This window comes from Polypterus senegalus, chromosome 16 (assembly GCF_016835505.1).
Source record: "Polypterus senegalus isolate Bchr_013 chromosome 16, ASM1683550v1, whole genome shotgun sequence".
In the NCBI taxonomy this organism is placed as follows: Eukaryota; Metazoa; Chordata; class Cladistia; order Polypteriformes; family Polypteridae; genus Polypterus; species Polypterus senegalus.
This window is the reverse complement of record NC_053169.1, coordinates 26,365,075-26,379,130: the sequence shown is the minus strand read 5'-3', so window position 1 is coordinate 26,379,130 and position 14,056 is coordinate 26,365,075. Positions and strand designations below refer to the sequence as shown.

The 14,056-nt window shown below is 38.7% G+C and overlaps 2 protein-coding genes across 2 annotated transcripts in view; one reads left to right on the top strand and one right to left on the bottom strand.

The window, feature by feature from the left end:
- The window catches only part of smap1 (small ArfGAP 1), a 167,889-nt gene extending 159,030 nt beyond the window's left edge, over nucleotides 1–8,859 (top strand). The window contains exon 11 of the mRNA XM_039738283.1: nucleotides 8,497–8,859. Coding sequence (XP_039594217.1) covers nucleotides 8,497–8,631 — 135 coding nt within the window. The 3' untranslated portion in view covers nucleotides 8,632–8,859. The remainder of the gene's footprint in view (nucleotides 1–8,496) is intronic.
- Nucleotides 8,860–9,448: 589 nt separating this feature from the next.
- b3gat2 (beta-1,3-glucuronyltransferase 2 (glucuronosyltransferase S)) overlaps nucleotides 9,449–14,056 on the bottom strand; it is a 62,670-nt gene continuing 58,062 nt past the window's right edge. The window contains exon 4 of the mRNA XM_039738284.1: nucleotides 9,449–10,154. Coding sequence (XP_039594218.1) covers nucleotides 10,068–10,154 — 87 coding nt within the window. The 3' untranslated portion in view covers nucleotides 9,449–10,067. The remainder of the gene's footprint in view (nucleotides 10,155–14,056) is intronic.

Genomic DNA, 14,056 nt, shown 5'->3' with positions numbered 1-14,056 from the left:
ATTTGATTTAAACAACGTGCCTACCACTTTAAAGTTGCAAAATATATTTTATCGTGACCCAAAAAAATACTTAAGACAGAAAAACAGAAATCATGTGTGTGCATAGGTATTCACCCCCCAAGTCGATATTTTGTACAGCCCCTTTTGTCTGCAATTCCAAGCTGCAAGTCTCTTGGGGGAGTGTGTCTATTAGCTTGGCACATTTCACCATTGGGATTTTCAGCCATTCATCAAGGCAAAACTGCTTCATCTCCTTCAGGTTAGATAGGACCAGCTATCTCCAGGTCATGCTACAGATTCTCAGTTGACTGAGGTCTGGGCTTTGATGAGGCCATTCCAAGTCACTTAAATATTCCTGTTTAAATCATTCCAATGTAGCTTTAGCAGTCTGTTTAGGGTCACTGTCCTTCATCCCAGTCTTAAATTTCTGGCAGACTGAAATAGGTTTTCTTTAGTTGCTCTGTATTTAGTTTCATCCATCTTTCCTTCAGTTCTGACCAGTTTTCCTGTCCCTGAAGAAGAAAAATATCCCTAAGCATGACGCTAACACCACCATGCTTCACTGTAGGAAAGGTGATCTTGGGGTGATGGGAAGTTGTGAGGTTTGTGCCACACATGGCATTTCTCATGGTGGCCAGAGATTTCAGTTTTAATCTCATCTGACCAGAGAACCTTTTTCCATATGTTTGGGGATCTTCCACATGCTGTCAGGTGAACACCAAACACGTTTTCTTATTTTTTTTTCTTTAAGAGATTTCTTTTTTCTTGCCAGTCGTCCACTCTGTGGAATTTATGGCTTAAAGTGGACCTTTGGACAGATATTCCCTGTCACGATGCTGGCCCCCTACAGACTCCCTCTTCCCACATGGGAGTCTGCTGAACCAACACCGTTGATAGTTATGACCAAGATGACCTGACAAATGAGTACAATTCTCGAATGATGGAAAAAGTGCCCAAGTGCTTTTATTAACAACCAGTCAACACAAAAGTAAAACTAAAAAAAGTGTCAATTGTGCAGTGTTCTAAAAACAGTACATAAATAAATCCATAAAATCATTGAAATGTGGAGATAAAATCAATCAATAAATAAATTAGTTAAAATGCAGTCTGTCTTCACCCGATCACAGCACACCACCTTCTTTCTCCCTGGCTCACCCATCACACGCGTCGCCGGCGGAGACTCTGCTGCACAAACTCATTTCCTCCGACCCCCATCTTGGCTGCCTCCAGACATCGCAGCCAAACTGTCCAAGGTCGGTTCTCCTCCCTTCTTCCTTCGTGCTCATGGAGTTGCATCTCAGAAGCCTAGGGAGGGCACCTGCCTTGCTCGCCACACTCCACCCGAATATCCAGTGGGGCGAACTAGCCCCTAGAGCACCACAGCCAACACTCCTTCGCGGGGCCCCAGCTCGTACTGCCTCCTCCTTCCAGGTGGCCAGATCATCCTTCCAAGGCTGTCTTTCACATCTTTTAACCTCTTTCTTTTCTTTCAATCTTTTTCCATTTCGTTGATTACTCTCTTCTCCCATCTGTTCCTCTGTGGCGGCCTGTGTGTGTGTGTGTGTGTGTGTATATATATATATATATATATATATATATATATATATATATATATATATATATATATATATATATATATACACACACACACTCCTGTCTCCGTGGGTGCTGCGCCTTAATCACATGCTGCAGGAAGCCAATGAAGCAATTGAGAATGATTGCACCCGCACGTGTAGGTGTGACTCCCCCCAACTACCTCATTAACTCCCAGCGGTCGTGCAATTGTGCCCATGGAGAGTGACACGGCTTTATGGATTTAAATCTGGCCTTATTTTTTGTTTTTAAGCCACGGACCCACTATACCACTCTCCCATCTCCACTGTGGATCTTTGCAGCTCTTTCAGTGTTATCCTTGCTTCATCTCTCATTATCGCCCTCCTCCTTGGTCTTTGAGTTTTGGTAGGTGGCGTTCTCTTGTCAGGTTTGTAGTGCTGCCATATTCTTTCCATTTTGTTATAATGGACTTAATGGTGCTCTGTGGGATATTCAAAGTTTGTGATTTTTTTTTTTTATAACCCAACCCTGATCTATACTTCTCCACAACTTTGTTTCTGACCTGCGTGGAGTGCTGCTTGGTTTTAAAGTTGCAGAGTCAGAAGCATTTCAGAACAGGTCCAACATCGTCTAACACTTGACTGCACACAGGTGGGCCCTAATAAACTGTGACTTCTGAAGTTAATTGGTTGGACCAGGTCTTATTTAGAGGTTTCAAAGCAAAGAGAATGAATGCATATGCACTCACAACATTTCAGTTTTCACTTGTTTTTTTATATTTTTTTTAATTCCAGATTGTAATGCAACAAAACAGGACAAACACTGAAGGGGATGAATGCTTTCACAAGGCAGTATATATGCCATTATTGTGAAGAAATAACTGACTTGAAAAATACCGAACTTATCTTTTTAATTAGTCAACTAAAAACATTTTATACTTGAGGCACATCAAATAAGAGCTTTTCACCCCTATTTGTGCACTAGTACAATTTAAAAGCTTACACTAATATAATTTTTATTGTTGTAGTCAAACATGGGGACTTGAATATTAGCTTTTAATAGATACATCTGGTTCCTAATCAGTAATAAGGACTTACAAAACCATTATAAGCACTGCATCACTATATATGTCATTCTTTCATTAAAACCTATTTTTTGCCGTATAACTTGGATTCTGTTTTAATTATAACTCGGAAACTTTATTGTACACACCATGTGAGGAATCTGAATTCTTATGATGCCAGCAATCATATTTTAAATGCAAACCCTAGATGTTGGGGTGGGGTATTCACTTCAATCAGTTTCTGAAAACTGGTAAAACATGCATGGACCCTTTTTTTTTTTTTGTGAGTTTGATCTACTGTAGTGTAGCATGGTTGGCCGTACCTGCCAATAATTTCAGGATTCTACGTTGTCTATTTTGCTTGTATTAAAGTTTGCAGACATTGTAATTTTTTTAAATTCCAGTTGTACATAAAAATATACATTAGATTTCCCCTTTAATATTTGTCAGTTTATATTGACATGCAGTTGACAAATCACATGTTAAAAAGAAAAAGTTATTGTGGGCTGTGAGTCTTTATTTGCTAGCGGTCATCATCTGCCAATGCATAACAGATAACTCCACACTTCAAATATTACAATATTAACAATCTCTCTGGTTTGCTCTTCAAACCTTAGAAGGTGCTATTTGAAGTTTAATATTAAAAGTCTGATTCTTTCAAGCCTGCACTGCAATGGACATCATTTTGCAGTTCCCGGCATTTGAACAGTTCATAGAAATGTTGGTAAATGAGAATTTCACATTATATTGTATGTAACATCCTCTGTTCTTCCCACTTGCAACTATAAAATCCGTTGCCCATTGTGATAAATCCCTACAGAATTTAAGTCTACGCCTGCTGCTGACCTGCTTGTGCTTCTGCTGGCAATGGACATCTTGGCACCTAACTTGCAAAAAATAAAAAACTCTGTCTGCTTTGGAAAAGGCATCTTTGTGCTCCTCACACCTGCTGCAGAGCATTAATCTTCCTAAACTGAAGCTTGACCTAGAGTACAGCGACAGCATGTTGCAATTTATTACTGTACAGCATGTGCACAATGGATGAAAGCTTGTTGTATGCTGCAATATATAAACACTGCTTTTGTAGCCTAAATGGACTCAAACAAGTTGATATTGTACAAACTCTTAACAGTCTGTTACGTTGGTTCTTTGAAAACTCAAACATGACACATACAAAGTTAAAAGCTAGCTTCTTTAAACAATAAGTAGCAGTGTTTTATATGCAGACCCTTTCGCTTCTGTACACTTTGTGTTGTAGATTTATTTTTAAATGGATAAATTTGCCATTTTTGCCCATCAGTCTACACATAATAACCCATAATGACAAAGTGAATGCATGTTTTCAGAATGGGTTTGCAACTTTATTAGAAATTCAAAACTGAAATCTCTCATTCCAATAAGTATTATAACCCATTGTTGTGGCTCTTCCTAATTGTGCTGAGGTGCATCCTTTTTGCTTTAATTCTCCTTCAGATATGTTTACAACTTGATTGGAGTCCACTGCTGGCAAATTGAACTGTTTGGAGATCATTTAGAAAGGCAGACACCTGTGTATATAATGTCTATAATTCACACCCTGTGTCACGACAAAAACCAAGCCATGAAATCTAAGGTACTCTCTGTAGACCTCTGAGGTTAAATTCTGGTGAGCGACAAGGCGCATATCTCCATTTCTTATACTGCATGAGTTTTCCCATGAGTACAGTGCCCTCAATTATTGTGAAATGGAAGAAGCTTTTAGTCACCGGCCTTAGTCAAAGAGGTAACCAAGAACTTAATTTTCAGACATCTTCTGCTGAGATGAGAGAACCAGTTAAAAGAACGACCATCTCAGCAACAATCCATCGGCTGGGCGTTTTAAGTTTGAGTGGATAACTCCCGCTTGGAGTTTGCTAAGTGGCATTTAAATGATGCTGAGAGCATGGGGGTAAAGAAGATTCTATGTTTTGATGAAAATGAAATGGAATTATTTGGGTAATACTTCCAAGCACTATGTCTGGTGAAGACCAGGCACTGCTCATCCTCCTCCTAGCACTAGCCTTACAGAGAAGCATGCTGGATGTAGATTCATTCTATAGGATTGCTTCTCAGTGGTAGGAACAGAGAGACGGGACAGAATTGAGGGAAGAATGAAAGCAGCCAAATACTGAAAGGTCCTTGCAGGTGGAACTGATCCAGAGTACATAGGACATCAGACTGTGGTGATGGTTCACCTCTCAGGACATCAAGGACCTGAAACATACAGCCAAAACAACACTTGAGTGGCTTCAGGACAAGTGTCTGACTGGCCTTGAGAAGCCAAGCCAAAGACATGAACCCCTTAGAACGTCTGTGGAGAGACCTGAAGATTGCAGTTTATGAAGCTTCAGAGGATCTGTCAGGGGCAATGAGATAAACAGGTCAATCCAGGTGTGCACAGCTTGTAGAGACTTACCAGGAAGACTCAAAGCTATAATTGCTGCTAAAGGAGCTTCTACAAAGTTCTGAATTCTATGAATGAGTTATTAGTTTTTGATTTTTAATACAAGTGCAGTACTTTCTGAAAACACAGTTACACTTTATCATTATGGGTAATTGAGTGTAGATTGATGAGCAAAAATGGTAAATTTATTCAGTTTAAAGTTAAATCTACAAAACAAAATGTGCAGAAAGTGAAGTGAAATGTCTGAATATTTTCTGAATCTATTGTTTATATATACACCACCTTGTGAAAAAGTAAGAACACCCCATGAAATATATATGTTTTAATATATGTAGATACAAAATTTGATCTCAATTTAAACAATATATTTTGATAAAGGGGGTGGCTGGGGGTTCAAGGCAGTGAAAATTTGACTTATTGAAGGTGTGCTACCAGGGTCGTGATGAATCAAAGCAGGCCCAAACCATAACATTTCTACCACCATGCTTTACAGTTGGTATCATGTTGTTCTGGTCAGGGCTGCCTGGTTTTTACCAAACATGTATTTTGGTACTGTGGCCAGATAACTCAGTCTTTGTCCGGAGCACATTATTCCAGAAGTCCTTGTCTTTGCCTAGGTTTGCATTAGCAAACTTTAGTCTTGCCCTGATGTTTTTTTCTGGACAGCAAAGGGTTCCTCATAGTGCACCTCCTATGTAGATCTAATTTGTGTCGCCCCTTTCTAATAGTAGACTTGTATACTTTGATGTCAGCAGTTGCCAGTGTTACCTGTTTGTCCTGTTTTAGGGTTCTTAGGCACCTCTTTCAGCATCTTGTGTTCTGCTCTATTGCTGAACTTGCTTGGGGTGACCTGACCCAGACAAGTTGGTACTTTTTTTAAAATCCCCTTTATTTGTAGATCTCCCATACATTAGAATGGTTGATTTCCAGTTGTTTGAAGATCTGTTCAAATCCTTTCCCAGACTCTTAAGCACCTTTAACCTATTTTGTGAAGGCCTCAGAGAGCTCTTTCAGGCTTGGGAAAGTTGATAACAAACAATCGAACAACAAAGAGCAAGCCAAACCATGGGCCAGTGATAGGTCCTGATGTGCTAGTGTTGCTTTCTAATTGTCCAGTGTGCCAAGTTTCTACTTGCAAAACATGAATTTGCAAATTTTGAGACTTCTGAGGAGTAGAAAGAAACCTCAAAGCCCAAAATGTGTTGACTGCATGTGGAGAATAACAAGAATATCATAAGCAAGCAAGATGGTGATCTGACTTTTCCTACACAAATCATTGAGCATTTTCTTTTTTTTCTTTTTTTTATATAACCTTCCTGTCTCATTCAACACTCTATATTAATATACGATTCCCACCCTGTTTTCATGTATCGGCTAGAGAGCAGTATCATTGTTATGTGTGATTGATTTAACAAAGTCTTGTGACAACCTGAAAGCGACATTAAAAGTGTCTTCAGTTTCAGCTACTATAATCTTTATTGCTCTTCTATCAGTCACACTTGTTGTATGTGGCTGTGTTGCTCCTTGTTTCTTTCTTTATTTTTATTGCCATCTCACATTGGTTTGCTGCCAATTCCTCTGCTAAGTAGAGAGGCTACATGTTTCACTTCTTCACCAGCTAGATGTAATACTTGTTAAATTAATAATCTTCTTGGTACTAATATTCTAATAGTTGGAAAAATTAAAAAAAGTTATGAGGAAACGCTGAAGTTGCAAGTAGATGCCTGGGTCTTCACTGAGTATATAGAAAATTGTCTCTCTGTTATAAAAAAAAAAAAAAAATTTTGGAAGGAGACGAGACGTGATTTTCTTGCAGAGATACTTGTACATACCGTGAGAAAGAGATTTAACCACACCCAGGGCTGGAAATAAAGGACAAAGATGACGAAGTAGAACATCGTAAGGAATTCAAAAATGTTGGCGCGGTACACATAGCAGAGCAGGTTAGAGATAATGAAAGTACGAAAATTCGAAAGTCTCAAACAAAGCATAGGAAAGATCGTATTCGCTTAAACAAACGGAAATTATTACTCGGTGAAATAACAGAACAGTGATAAAAGATCGAATATATTGTTCGGATTTAAACTTTAAGTCGGAGAATTGTAGGTTGTCTAATTCCTGTTGCCAGCAAGAATTAAAATATTCCAAAAACGTTGGCACAGTATGAAGTCCCGTGAGATGGAGACTTTTAACATGAGATTCTTTCAAGTCATGCCCTGCTTACAACTATTTTCAAACAAGATCACCAGTCATCTAACCTCAGTCGTGTGAATGCTTTTGTCAGACACACTTCCTGCGCTCCCAGCGCTTATAAATTTTATCAGGGCAATAATTTTATATGTTCTAGATGACACGTCAACTATAAAGCGAAGAAGAAAGAGCATGGACAAACATTTGAAAAAGTCGTTTTATTGGTTAGAGAGAAAGGAACGATAGTCACTCACAGGCAGTTATACTTTGCTTTGTCACGATGCAAGTTCAAACACGGAAACAAAATTTAATGCGATCTTGAAGAAAAGTTAATTCCAAATATTGTTTTTACTAAGGTTTTAAAGGAAAAATGAAAAATTCATATGTAACAATTTCCATGAAAGTAACAATCTCTTTAAATTGTATATCCGATAAATCAAACCTGGTGTGGGCGAGCAGAGGGCAGAACACCCTAGTATTCATAAAAATTGGTAACTTACACGTACTAGAAAAGTATTCTAAGCATATGCGAAAGTAAGCAGTGTTTTATACTAAGCATTACATATGTCTACATATTCTTTATTATTTTGTATGAGCCAGAAAACACCAGTTTTTCATAAGCCAAAGGTCAGATGTGCTAGAGAGCCAAAGAATGGGCCCCCTCGCTTAGAGAAGGGAATGTGAACTCTTTGGTTGTAAATCATGGTAGCAAGCACTGAGATAGTAGGGGGAGAGAACAGGCCTTATCAAACAAATAAGATGGACAGAGTGTGGGTTTGATACCCCTTCAACAAAGAATTATTGTTGGAGTTATTAATTAGATGCAGGGCTAGAGCAGTGGATGCTAGAAGTCAGATGAGAACGAATAATGGCTGAAATTTATAAGAATTGTAAGAAAAGTGAAAGGTGCTCATTGCTGGGGGCTCATTATTCCATCTGAGTTGAGTCTGTGTGTGCGCCATACAACAAAGGCTGATTCTGCTGCCTGTCCCAAGTCTCCGAGTGCCTTCATTGTGGCTTCAACAAGTGCTCATAAACTAGGATATTTACGAGCGTCAAAGACGATTGAGTAGGTTCTTGGATGTTGAAAATATCTTTGTCCAGTAACTAAGCGTGATGTTTATTTAAGCAGCGCATCTGGCCCACAAATGTTTGCATGTCTTTTAAAAATAATTTTCAAGTTCAATGAAGCAGTTCGTAAAAAGAATGGATGAATGGAAGATGTAGAAAAATGTGTTTTTTTTTTCTCTCTCTCTGTCTCTTCTAGATGAATCATCAGATGACTGCCATGAATTTGAATGGACCAGCTGGCATGATGGGTTTTAATCAAAGCACAAACACAATGGGAGCCTGGACAGGATCGAACACAGGCCAGACTCTCAGTACTCAGTTGTGGAAGTAAGCGGGGACGACGATTCAGAGTATCCGTCTGGCATTTCTGCTCTGCTGCAATCAGACTCTTTTTATCTGTGTACTGACCCCCGGCCCCCAAACCACCCACCCCCCAATTCCCCAAATGGTAATAATGTGCATTGATTGAGTGGTGGGACAAAGTGGCAGCTCATCCTTGTGCTGTCATCAGAATCCTTTTTCTTCCTTTTTTTTTTCTTTCTTTAAAAAAAAAAAAAAACTCATATCAATAAAAAGCTGCTGGACCAGTTATAAAGTGTCCTAATATATCATTAAATCTTATAGTGAGTAATAGTATTTAATGGAAATGAGATGGGTATCATGTTGTGAACCCTTGACCCTATGCCATTTTTAACCCTTTTCCCAAAAATCTGTATACTCCCAAAACTGTAGAAGATATTGTACAGTATGAACAAATATGTCAACAAAATAGAAATATAAACGAGCAAAGGTCATATATGTTACAAACATCAAACTTTAGGTTGGATAAAAACGTTTGCCATTTCACTGTAATGTTTATTGTGTGCGTTAACAGAAAAGCACAGGTTAGTAAACCGAAAATAAACCTGGATGATACGGTCCTCAAAATTGTTCAAATACTGAGATGACAGTTTTCAGTGTTCAGGTATGTTCAGGTTATTAAACACAGAATTTACCAAAACAAAATACTTTTTATTGTTACTGCAGAGTTTCTTTAATTGTGAGCAGGGTATCTCTGCAAAGCATTACCAGTTGTAAAAGGTATTTCAGACGTTCCTCCAGGTTTATTGCTATTTTGTGTTTACATTTGATGGTGCCTAGTACAGATGTTTTTTTTTTTCTGTGCATTAAACTGAAAATAGCCATGAATTATTGTGTGTTGGGTTTTTTCACTCCGTTGGGCTTGGCTTTTTCTATCACTCTGTCTCTCGTCCATTCAAAGTAAGAAATTAAATACAACTAATACTGTTAAATACTGTCCACTTTCTCAAAAAAATGCAAGTCGTCCATATTGTAGGTCTGCATGTGATAATCTTCTTACAGCCTGCTGGTATGTGACATTTTCTTTTCTAAGAAGCCTAATATCTTGATTTAAAAAGAAAATCCAAAGAAGTATTCAATACCCAGCCATTTGAGATGGATTTGTAAAATTTCAAAAGTCAGTTTTCCTTCAGTGAGCAGCTCTGATCCATATCAGACGATACTGTTAAATGAAGTTCAGAGGAATAAAAAAAAAAAACGCATGCAGGTGAAGACAAAATCACATTGTATTTGTTTCCCAAGTCATCTGATATTCCATTGAGGTCAGATAAAGATCCATCACAGGAGAGGCTTGCTCTTTCTTTCACTCAGAGACTTACTGAAGAGAGTCCGCAGTATCAGCTTTGATAAGCGTTTTGTATTCCAGCCATCCCTTTGTGCCTCGGGTACCTCTGATAGTCCCTTTTCTTATACCTCAATCTGAATCGTATCCTGACGGTGCTTTGGCTCATTTCCCAAATTCACTTTCTCAGTTCTGGTGTGCCAAACAAGTACCTGATAAGAAAGGGGGGAACAAAAGATCAATCAGATGTGCTTAAACTGTAAAGCTAGAGGCACCTAACTAGTGCATTTGTAGAACAAACTAAAATTGAAGCTTGGGTTAGGTTTGTAAAATAGGCTAAAGCAGTGGGAAAAGTACCATTAGGAAGACCAAAAAGTACAGTTAATTTCATTAAGTTTCTCTGCATACTTGTATGTTATTTTAGTACAGATCTTTGAAGGCTTCGAGTCACAAAGTATTCAGACCCCTTTGCTTTCCGTCTTGTAGATTTCTTTTTAAGTGGATACTTTTGACATTTCTGCCCATCGATCTACACTCAGTAGCCCACGATGACCAAGTAAAAACATGTTCTCCAGTAGGTGTGCAAACGTGCATTCGGGGCCTTTGCTGTGGCACTCCACTTTGTGCTCATGTGCATCCTATTTGCTTTAGTTCTCCTTGAGATGTTTGGTTGAGAACTTGATTGGAGTTCTGATTTGATTGCACATCATTCAAAAAGGCACACACCTTTGTAAATAAGGCCCACAATTCACACACTGCATGTCAGGACAACAGCAAAATCATGAAATCCAAGGAACTCTCTATTGACCTCTGCAATCAAATTGTGGTGGGGCATAGAACAGCGCAAGGGTATAAAAACATTTCTTAAGTTTTCCAGCAGCACGGTGGCCCCGCTGCCAATTTTCATTTGTGAAAGTCCCCAGCCAGGGGAATTGCTGGGCTGCTCTGGTATGTTGTATGTGGGTAACACATAAGAAGGGAAACTGAGCTAAAAACTCATCTGTCAGAGGAAGGTAGCCAGGACCAGGGGCATCATGTATAACATCGTGCATAGAATTCGCACTATAACATGACGTGAGCACAAAAGCCGAAATGTGCTTACGCACAGAAAAATCCAGATGCAGGAATCTGTGCGTATGCAAACTTCCACGTTCTTCCGCTACATAAATCCCGGTCAGCCTGAAAAGTAACGCTTGTGCACGCGCCTTCTGTCCCGCCCCAACTCCTTCTAGAATTACGCCTCTTTAAATATGCAAATTAAGATAAATCGCCCTTAAGCTCAGCCTTCTGTGAAAAGACAATGGGAAAAGCACGGGGGAAAATATAAGAATTTAAGTGAATACCAAGTGGAGGCAAAGGAAAAACATACTATTTGTTTAATTAAACCGTGGTATAATCAACAAAACGAAGTTGATCGAGTAACATAGCATGTTGGAGAAACTTGAAAGCTCAGATATCAAAGTCACCGTGAAAAGGCGAGTCGTAGCCCATCGTCTGAGTGTCATATAAAAGCTTATTAGGGTACAGACAAAAAACAAATAGGCACACAGTGGGGAAAGCACGAAATGTCAACTTCAATCTCAAAATTTCCACTTTAATCATGTAGTTTATTTTGTCATTTAAAGTAGAACATCATAAATGTCATCTTAAAATCATTTAATTAACCAGTTTCTCAGGTCACATCGTAACTAAAGTAGCACGTTAAATGCTTTGTTTTGTATTTGATCTGTGCTCTGTGTGTGAATCACTACTTGCTTCTTAAACCGGCTCTCTTCCTCCAACTGGACACAGAATCCATTAAATTTGTGATATTACAGCTCTCTGAATAACTAAAATACTGAGATGTATACGTGGTATCATTTTCATGATGATAGAAGTTAAAGCACGTTATTAAACATGGGTTTCACAGCACAGTTATTGTGTGCGACCTTCGATGAAATTATTTATTGCAGCAGTACTCATGGGCGGCTCTAGGCTTGTGGTGGCCCTGGGCAGAGAAAGAATCGGTTGCTCCTTCACCCGCCAATGTCAATATGGTATCTTATGCACGGTGGATGGCCACGTCCATTGCGGACACTGCATAGCCGCCTTGTGCTCATGACACAAGCGTTTAACTTTTGTCGAAATTTGTCGCTACATTTTTAGCTGTGTCGTTATTTTCTCTTTCTGTTTTATATTCAAAATATATTGGCGTAGCCGCCCCTGCAGTCCTTGCTTTTCTTTCTCCAAGTAACCAATCGCCACACAATCAGCTCTGTAATAGAAGTTAAGCCATCTGTAAGCTTAGAGTGCCAATTCTTCAAAACGTTTAAGGAACATTGAACTGTCTTCGTGGTACATGTTTAATTATTCTATCCTTCACGCCAGTCCCAGTGAAGAATATAGATAATTTAAATGAAGTTAGTTTTACCTGTATAATATAATAAACATATTTTGCTGCATTTCATCTTAATAATGATATCGTCATCATATGTAAATATGCGCTTTATTAAGTGGTTCAGGTTGTGTAATATTATAACTGTAGTGCAAGTTTACAGTGGGGTGATTGTACTTATAAGTACAAACAGTTCTACAAGGAGCACTTGATTGAGTGAGTTTAAAGTTCTTGGGATGAAACTGTTTCTGAACCGCGAGGTCCGTACAGGAAAGGCTTGGAAACGTTTTGCTGTGGCTGAGACAGCGTGTGCTTGATTCTGTATCCCGATAATTCTCTTTTTAATCGGCTGCTGCTGTGATTCACACTCAGATACAGTGATATAAATACTCCGAGTGGTGCAGTGAGAGTAATATGGAAAAAGATGATCCGCTGTGGCAACTCCTAACAGGAGCAGCTGAAAGAAGAAGAAGGTGCAGTGAGAGTAACAAAGCTAAAGCAGTTATGGTATTTGGAATACTATGGCTGTTCCCTGGACCATTATATTGTTACAAGTTAATTACAATCAGATGCACTACACTAATAAACAATATGCGGTTAGTTTCGGTGTATTTATAAAGCCGCGTCAAGAAAATAAGGAGTAACCACACAGGAACAGTAGCACTGCCAGCCAACCGTGGAAATGTGCGTGGCTTTACATCAAGTGTAGGTTTTATACATCGCGATTTGAACGTGGAAAAGTTCTTACGCAACATTTCTGTGCGTACGCACCGTTTATACATGAGGCCCCAGGTCTGCAGGTAATTGAACTTTTATTCAATGTATAATATTCAGAAGAACATACAATATTTATAACATGCTATGCATTAATAGTTTTTGTTCAATTATAATACATATTTCCTGTAGCACAGTTTACAAAATGCACAAGAGGGATTGAGTGTCCTTGTTCTCTTTGAAGTCCTCTTGTGTCTTTTTAATGGTGTATCACAGGATTGTCTTTTTGCTCTTATTCTGTTATCTAAGTGTAATAAATGGTGCTTTGCAGTTTTTACTTACTCTTGCTTTAATGTATCTTGCTATCACTTTGAGATTAGAAATCATAACTACATTTCCACAATTTGTACTTTGGCTTGTCTTGCTCTTAGTGTGCTTTATGTGCAGTATCATTTATTAATTTGTGGTGGCCCATTCTTCTAAAAATGTTGTTATAAAAGCATTAATGGAAGAGGCAGTAGACAAAAGGAGAGCGTGGGGTTTACACTTCTTGGTAAGCCTTTGACTGAAGCCAAGCCCCCCAAAGTGCCATTGGAATGTGTGTGTGGTTTTTTTTTTCTGGTGGTTTAGTTTTTCATTCTTCATGGCTGAGTCTATATAAGAAAACCTGATGGTTTGTCATACTACTTTTAAGTATGAAGTTGACTTTCAGCCATTTTGGCCCCTTTGCAACTGAATTCTGGTTAGTAGTGTTAATTCCTTAATATGAACTTAGATAGATAGAACTTTTATTTGTCCCTAGGGGGAAATTTGTTTTTGTTTTTTTTGTTTTTTTTTTTAAAGAGGCTTGCCCTTTTAATTAGATTTTTGATTCGGTGGGCCTCTCTTGAAGTGATGTTACCAGCCCACCACAGCCTAGAAAATCCCACTGGCCATCACGGAATTACAGGAGATGTGAAAGATGTCACTTCCCACATTAAAGGAAAGAGCCTGCTGTGACCTGTGTTCTGAGACCAGTCCAACCTG